Genomic DNA, 8,856 nt, shown 5'->3' on the forward strand with positions numbered 1-8,856 from the left:
CCCGAAAATATATTCTTTACTGGCATGTCTGGGCCCATAACCTGTTGTTATTATTGGGTTAATTAATATACGATTGTTGATTGAGACGATATTCATTGATTAACATAAGAGTCTTTTTATATGATCCGAAGAACTTGCTTATAACTGTTGTACGTATACGTAAGTTAAAGGCGGGGGTGCCGACAGAGGCGCCAACCTTCTTAGTTCTAGGTTCCCTTTTTGGCGGCATTATTCGAATCTTTTATTGTACATATAATATCTTCAACAGTTTCTCTCTCCCCCTTTCTTTTGTTCTAACGTCCCACCAGGGCCGTCACCTCGAACGTCGGAACCCGACCCCACATATATAGTACACGGATAGAAACTCTTTATCAAACTTTTATCCTATCCTAATATATATAAAATTCACGTGTCACAGTGTTTGTCACCAAACTCCTCCGAAACGGCTGAACCGATTTCAATGAAATTTTGCATACACATTCGGTAGGTCTGAGAATAGGTTTATAACTTTTTTCATACTTCTTAGTGCTATTGTTTAATAAATATTCTTCATTTAATAATTTTTGGCATCGGTCGATAACTGCACAAGTGATAATTGCTCATCACCGGCTGATACCAGTTTAGCCCGCCAGGTGTCGCTGCTTAATTTAATAATTTTTGGCATCGGTCGATAATTAGCCCGCCAGGTGTCGCTGCTAGGAGACTCATACACATTCGGTAGGTAATTTGTAAATGGTAAATAAATAATAAACGAAAATACACAAATAATTAATTAATATACTGCTTTTCATCATTAACTAATTGGATTTCTTCGATTTAAGTGTTTAGTACAATGCCAGCAAGACGCAGAGGAGCTTCTATAGCCCGTCACACACCTAGATCTGCAAGCAGGCGAAATACAAGAGCCCTAAGAACAGAAGACCAAATCCAGCAAGATAACACTCATGTGCGTGAGAACATGGCGCGATTGCGTCAAGCTGAATCAGAAGATGTACGAGCTGAACGAAATGAACGAAGAAAATTAGAACAAAGGCAATCGCGTCGTCTTATAGTTGGCAGATGCAGAGCGAATGAACAACAGCGCCAACAGGTGCATCGATTATTTTCATCTAATTCATTCCTGCGTCTAGCATTCGAGTATGAGCACGATATTCAATATTATGCTCATTCAAAAGTGGTAATTGGTGCTATGGACAAGGAATGTCCGCATTGTCATGCTCTTAAGTTTAAAACTGAGCCACCTGGAATGTGTTGTTCGTCAGGAAAGGTGCAATTACCTGCAATTGAGACACCACCTGAACCACTGAACGGTTTACTTATCGGCACGGATCCAGATTCTAATCTATTCCTAAAGTCAATTCGAACATTTAATTCATGTTTTCAAATGACATCGTTCGGAGCAACAGAAATAATTAGAAATAATGCTATCAATGGTCAGCAATTTAATTCAACATTCAAAATCAAAGGCCAAATTTATCATAAAGTGGGCTCATTGCTGCCAATGCCAAACGGATCATCTAAATTTTTACAAATTTACTTTATGGGCGGTGAGGATGCACGTGTAGATGCACGTTGTGGCTATAATAACCTCGATTCATTTTTAGCCAGACGCATCGTCAGTGACCTGGATTCCCTATTGAATGAGCACAATGAATTGTTGAAAATATTCAAATCACACATGCACAAATTACAAAGTGATAATCACGCTATTGTCATCAATCCGGATAAAACACCTGCTGGAGAGCATATTCGTAGATTTAATGCACCTGTTCTTGACGATGTCGCTGGAATCATGGTTGGCGATCGTACAGCTAAACGAGAAATAGTGATTCGTAGAAGAAATAATAATCTACAGTTCATTGCTGATACACACCGTTCATATGACGCTCTTCAATATCCGCTAATGTTCTGGAAGGGACAAGACGGGTATTGCATAAATATTAAACAACGAAATCCCGCAACAGGTGCCGAAACGAACAAGAATGTTAGTTCGAAGGACCATTATGCGTATCGGTTGATGATTAGACGTGATCAGGACAACGTTATTCTACGATGTCGTGAGCTTTGTCAACAATTCATGGTCGACATGTATGTAAAGATAGAGAGCGAACGATTACGATACTTGCGATTTAATCAAGAAAAGCTGCGTGCGGAAGAATACATTCACCTGCGAGACGCTATTGTCAACAACGCCGATGCCGCTCAAATCGGTAATTCTGTCATTCTACCATCATCATACATCGGCAGCCCACGTCATATGCAAGAATACATACAGGATGCTCTGACTTACGTGCGCGAATATGGGCGGCCGTGTTTATTTATCACGTTCACATGTAATCCAAAATGGCCGGAGATTACATCTTTACTATTGCCTGGCCAAAATGCAGTACATCGTCATGACATTACAGCACGTGTGTTCAGACAAAAATTGAAGTCTTTGATAAATTTCATTACAAAACTACATGTATTCGGTCCCACACGTTGCTGGATGTATTCCGTTGAATGGCAAAAGCGGGGATTACCTCATGCCCACATTTTGGTTTGGTTAATCGATAAAATACGACCTGAAGAAATCGACAGTATAATTTCTGCGGAAATTCCAGATCCGTCTACTGATCAAATGCTGTTTGATATTGTTACAGCAAACATGATTCATGGCCCATGCGGCAATCTGAATCGTACATCGCCTTGCATGGTAGATGGAAAATGTACCAAAAGTTATCCGAAAAATTTCACGAACGATACGATCACAAATGTTGACGGATACCCCATATATCGTCGAAGAAGTTCCGATAATGGCGGGCAATCATTTGTTAAAAATATAAACAGAGTAGAAATTGACATTGATAACCGTTGGGTGGTCCCATATTCGCCTCTGCTGAGCAAAACATTCAATGCTCATATTAATGTTGAGTTCTGCAGTTCAGTAAAGAGCATCAAATACATTTGCAAGTATGTCAATAAAGGCAGCGATATGGCTGTATTTCGAGTTGACAATATCAATGCGAATGCTCCTCCGGTGAATACTAACGATGAAATAACGCTTTACCAAATTGGTCGGTACGTCAGCTCCAATGAAGCCGGTTGACGTATCTTTGGTTTCCCAATTCATGAACGGGATCCAGCAGTTATTCATTTGGCCGTCCATCTTGAAAACGGCCAGCGTGTATATTTCACGACCGGGACAGCGATCGATCGTGCTATAAATCCACCAAAAACAACACTCACTGAATTTTTTGAATTGTGCAATCGTGCGGATGTTTTTGGTGCGTTTGCACGGACATTGCTGTATTCAGAAATACCACGCTATTTCACATGGGCTCCAACAAAAAAATGGATGCCCCGCAAGCAAGGCACGCCGATTGATGGATATCCCGGTTTATTCAAATCAAACACCTTGGGGCGAGTATTTACAGTCAATCCAAGGCAGACTGAGTGCTTTTATCTTCGCCTGTTATTGGTTAATGTCATCGGGCCATTGTCATTTCAAGATATACGGAAAGTGGATGGACAACAGTATCCAACGTATAAAGATGCATGCCATGCACTCGGCTTGCTGGAAGACGACAACCAGTGGGAATGTATGCTTGCTGAAGCGGGATTGAACTGTGCAGCAAAACAAATTCGTCTACTATTCGCTATAGTGTTGACTACATGTTTCCCGACCCGAGCAGAGACATTATGGGACAATCACAAAGATTCAATGACTGATGATATATTGCATCAACATCGTACACGGTGCAACGATCTAACGATAGTTTTCAGTGACGCTATGTACAATGAAGCATTGATTGCTATTGAGGATCTTTGCATTACCATTGCCAACTTACCACTCAGTCATTTCGGTATGCATTCACCAAATCGAAATGCATCTGATTTAATGAACACTGAATTGAATCGTGAACTACAATACAATACTGCAGAAATGGCAGCGATTGTTGCTCGCAATGTCCCACTAATGAATGAAGAACAAAAAACAATTTACGACCGCATCATGCTCGCAGTTTCGGCAGGACAAGGTGGTTTCTTTTTTTTGGATGCACCAGGTGGAACTGGCAAAACATTCCTTATTTCGCTAATTCTCGCCGAAATACGATCAAATAATGGCATTGCATTGGCTGTTGCATCATCTGGCATTGCGGCAACTTTATTGGATGGAGGCAGAACAGCTCATTCAGTATTTAAACTGCCGCTAAATATTCAAAACAACCCAGACGCAGTGTGCAATATAAAAAAACAATCTTCCATGGCCACAGTGCTTAAACGTTGTAAAATTATCATCTGGGATGAATGCACTATGGCGCACAAACATTCGCTTGAGGCGTTGAACAGGTCATTGAAAGATATAAAAAACAACGACAAACTATTCGGCGGCACTCTGTTACTCCTTTCAGGGGATTTCAGACAAACACTTCCCGTTATTCCACGTTCAACATACGCTGATGAAATCAACGCGTGCTTAAAATCATCGCCACTGTGGCGTAATGTTGAAAAAGTACAACTGAAAGTAAATATGCGCGTTCAAATGCTTCAAGATCCATCCGCTGAAACATTTTCAAAACAACTGTTAGATATCGGCGATGGAAAAGTTGCTAGAGATGAAAGTGGATGCATAAAATTACAGGCTGATTTCTGCACAGTCATTGATTCGCAAGATGCTCTCATTGACCAGATATTTCCCGATGTACGCAGACAATACGCAAATCATGGGTGGCTGGCAGAGAGAGCAATTTTAGCAGCAAAAAATGTGGACGTCAACGAATTGAATCTTAAGATTCAACATTTGTTACCAGGAGAATTGGTGTCATACAAATCTATTGATACAGTTTGCGATGACACCGAAGCTGTAAATTTTCCAACAGAGTTTTTAAACTCATTGGATTTACCAGGCATGCCACCGCATAATTTACAACTAAAGGTTGGATCTCCGGTTATTTTACTTCGTAATTTGAACCCACCACGGTTGTGTAATGGCACGCGATTAGTCATTAAAAAATTAATGAAAAATGTTATCGAAGCCATCATTTTAAATGGCAAATTTCGAGGTGAAATTGTATTACTGCCGCGAATTCCTATTATACCCACAGATGTGCCAATACAATTTAAACGCCTTCAATTTCCAATTATATTGGCATTTGCAATGACCATCAATAAGTCTCAAGGCCAAACGATGTCTGTCTGTGGTTTAGATTTGAGCACATCATGTTTTTCACACGGACAATTATACGTGGCGTGCTCTCGAGTGGGCAAACCATCCAGTTTATTTGTGTTGGCGAAAGATGGAATAACAAAAAATATTGTACACTCTGTTGCATTAAAGGATTGATATTGTTTTTTAGTAATATTGTCATAACTAGCGATATGTATATAATTTTAAAGAATCAATTTTAATAAATTAAACAAAATAATGTTCGGTGTTTTGTTATTTTTATATTCCGTCACCGTTCACAACGCTCCCTACCTCTTTCACTTACATACCACATCCCTTACATACTTACAATAAGTTAGTTATTTTTTTCTAGAAAAATATTCTCTAGAAATAATTTATATGACAAAACAACGTTTGTCGGGTCAGCTAGTATATTTATATAGTACGTGAGTCTTGCTCGAGATTTTGAGAGCGACTGACTCGCCTCAGAAGGAGACCGATGTACATGTACGCGCGCAGGCGCTTACAGTCGAGCAGGATAGCCAACCTCAACACTTCCGCCGCCTGAGTGCTCGCTACGCTCAATAGGCTACGCAACCACAACGCTTCTTTTGCAGCCGCTGCTGCCGCAATGTATTCTGACTCTGTAGTACTCATAGATACTAATTTTTGGCGTTGAGATAACCAGGTGACGAGTCCGTGAGCTATGCTGGAGGCATATCCGATCGTGGACCTGCGCGTCGCGATATCATTAGCGTAATCTGCATCTGAGAAACCGATTAAGTTGGATTTTCTACCGTCATCTCGATACTCTATACCTACATCTACGGTTTTGACTATGTATGCCATAATACGTTTTACAGCTTGCCAGTGACTTTCGTTGAAATAATTCAAAAACTTGCTCGCGTTATACACGGCAAACGCGATATCGGGACGAGATACGATGGCGAGGAACATTAAAGACCCGACAGCTTCCCGATACGGTGCATTGCACCTTTTTTCGTTTTCCTCGACAGGATATAGAACAGTGTGAGGATCGGCCGGTACCCTTATCTTCATAGTAGTTATCTTTTGCCAATTTTGGTACGTACGTAGAGTCGTACACGGTGACTTTGCCGATGGCGTTAATGATCGTGCTTAATTGATCTGGCATTACGACCACAGCTTTAGCAGCTTGCATCCATTCTTCATTAAAGGTATGATGCTTATAATCATCTTCATTGTTCATAATGATTGAGACACCTCGTTGTGTGTGCTGGACCTTTGCTTCAATTAGAGCTAGTCCCCGATACCCCTTTCGCGTTTGACATCCCGAATCTTTCAAGGATTTTCGTTGTGTACGCGCTCTGATGGATAAACATTCGTTTGTTAACCCAGTCGCGACAGATTTGCAACCCCACGAAGGTGCTACAATCACCTAGGGTGATGTCGAAAGATTTTCTTGGCGTATTTATTATTGAATCGAGAACTTTCTCCGATCTCGCCGCAATAATACCGTCGTCAACAAAGAGCGCCAAATAAACGTCAGAATCCTCATAGTTTCCGACAAATACACACTTGCCCGCACTGTTGTAAGAGATAGTTTGAGGATGGGAAGCAGGTTGTGAAATCAACGTAACACCAATTCAACTAGAGAGATATTTAAACTAATGTATTTTATTCTTCTTTGTACTTTCTCACGCAAGTTCTAAAGATGACTGCCTCTCGCGAACATGACAGTGACCGCAGTCTCTCACACTTCTCACGCATGCGCGCTCTTCGAGCTCTCATTGGCTCGTACAGGGTGAACGCACATTAACTTATCTAATACTTCCACCGTTTATGCGCGTTCCACACACACACTCATACCAATGCTTTCTCTCAGCATACAAAATCGCTCTCTTGGTTGAGCCTTTGTAAAAATATCGCCTTTTTGTTGTTTTGTTTGAACATACTCTATTTTTAATATCTTTTCTACAACCTTTTCGCGAATATAATGGTAACGAATGTCTATGTGCTTTGTGCGTTTATGGAACTCGGGGTTCCTGACTAGTCTAATTGCACTTTGATTGTCGACAAATATTACAGTAGCATCAGCACATGGGTATTCAATATCCAGCAACAATTTTCTTAACCATATCGCCTCTCGAGACGTCACCGAGGCAACAACATATTCTGCTTCGGTTGTACTTAGCGTAACTAATTTTTGACGCTGACTCGCCCATGTTATTGGACCACCTGCGAGCTGAAACACGTATCCAGTCGTTGATCTGCGCGTTTCTGCATCTTCAGCGTAATCGGCGTCCGAATAATCGACGAGCTCGCTTCCACTGCCACAAAATTCAATACCGTAACCAATTGTTCCTGATAAATACGCCAGTATACGCTTTACAGCTCGCCAGTGTTCGTCACTGTGGTTGTTTAAGAACCTGCTCACTGAGTTTACCGCATAGGCTATATCTGGACGCGAAACTATTGCTAGGAAGATTAATGATCCGACAACTTCTCTGAACGGAACCTTTTCAGCCTTCTCTTCTCCCGCAATTATGGGATTTAAAACTACATGTGGATCAGCCGGCACGCTCAAACATTTTGCATCGCTCATACCGAATTTTTCAACCACTCGCCTTGCATACACACTTTGATGTATAAACACCGACCGCTCGCGCCGATTTCGCTCAATTTTCATGCCAACGTACACACTTGAATCACCAACTGTGACTTTAAATGATTTTCCAAGATGCATCAATACGCGCTCGAGAATCTCATTCGATTCCGCAGCAATGAGGCCATCATCAACGTACAACGCCGAATACACTTTCTGTGCTTCAAGCTCCTTTTTAACTGCGTCAAGCCACTTCGATGAATCTTCGCTTTTTATCGCTTCCTCATACGTCGTTGATACGTCATACTCGATCGCGTTGCCCTCGCAGCGTGACGGTCTTCGTATTAATCCACGATCTCTTCTGGAGGTTCATATTGCGCCAAATGCAACTCCTCGACTTCGTCGACTTCGTCGGAATCGGAGCTGTTGTCTCTGTACCTTTCCGGTCTCCTCAGACTTGCTCTGTCGCGCAGATTTCGAGGCTCAACAGGTGGTAATTCTGGCCTTGGTAGTCTTTGGGCTTCAGCCCCTTGATTACCGACCGCGGGTGCGGCACGTTCGACTCCTCTGTCGGGCACAACCGGGGCGTTACCGACTGCTGGTACGTCGTTATCGACAACAGGATCAATTTCCTCTAGTCCTTGCAGTTCTTCTCCGTCACTCCAGTTACCAGCTGTGTTCGATGCCTCGTGCTTGCTCGCTGATGAACTTGACTCGTTGAACGCTACGTTCCGTGACACCTTGACACTTCGCGTGCCTGCGTGATACAGTCTATAATTCTTGGAGCACCCCTCGTACCCCACGAGCAGCACTTTCTTCGACCTCGCGTCGTATTTCTTTGTGAATTCCTTGGGAATATGCACAAAGGCTTCACACCCGAACACTTTGACATGACTCAAGTCCGGTTTGTTACCTGTCCAAAGCTCGTATGGAGTTTTTCTCCCTCTCCTTACCGACGATGACACACGATTTTGTAGATACACTGCGGTGTTGACCGCCTCACCCCACAGAAAGTTCGGCAAATTTTTGGATTTGAGCATCGTGCGAGAGCTCTCTACAATGCTTCGGTTGTCTCGCTCGGATTTGCCATTCTGTTCAGGCGTGTGCGGAGCACTCAGTTCGA

The 8,856-nt window shown here is 42.2% G+C and overlaps 3 protein-coding genes across 3 annotated transcripts; 2 read left to right on the forward strand and 1 right to left on the reverse strand.

Moving 5' to 3' along the window:
- Positions 1–832: 832 nt before the first annotated feature.
- LOC124296596 lies at positions 833–3,088 on the forward strand. The gene has a single exon (XM_046746633.1). It carries the CDS (start codon positions 833–835, stop codon positions 3,086–3,088), a length of 2,256 nt encoding a protein of 751 aa, XP_046602589.1.
- Positions 3,089–3,337: 249 nt separating this feature from the next.
- On the forward strand, positions 3,338–5,144 carry LOC124296597 (ATP-dependent DNA helicase PIF1-like). The gene is made up of 2 exons (XM_046746634.1): positions 3,338–4,918; positions 5,088–5,144. Exons 1-2 carry the CDS (start codon positions 3,338–3,340, stop codon positions 5,142–5,144), a joined length of 1,638 nt encoding a protein of 545 aa, XP_046602590.1.
- A 1,824-nt stretch (positions 5,145–6,968) lies between these two features.
- On the reverse strand, positions 6,969–7,733 carry LOC124296598 (secreted RxLR effector protein 161-like). Its single transcript, XM_046746635.1, has one exon. The coding sequence runs from the start codon at positions 7,731–7,733 to the stop codon at positions 6,969–6,971; it is 765 nt and encodes a 254-aa protein (XP_046602591.1).
- Between the last annotated feature and the right edge of the window lie 1,123 nt (positions 7,734–8,856).

The sequence above is a fragment of the Neodiprion lecontei genome, chromosome 1, assembly GCF_021901455.1.
Source record: "Neodiprion lecontei isolate iyNeoLeco1 chromosome 1, iyNeoLeco1.1, whole genome shotgun sequence".
Lineage (NCBI taxonomy): Eukaryota > Metazoa > Arthropoda > Insecta > Hymenoptera > Diprionidae > Neodiprion > Neodiprion lecontei.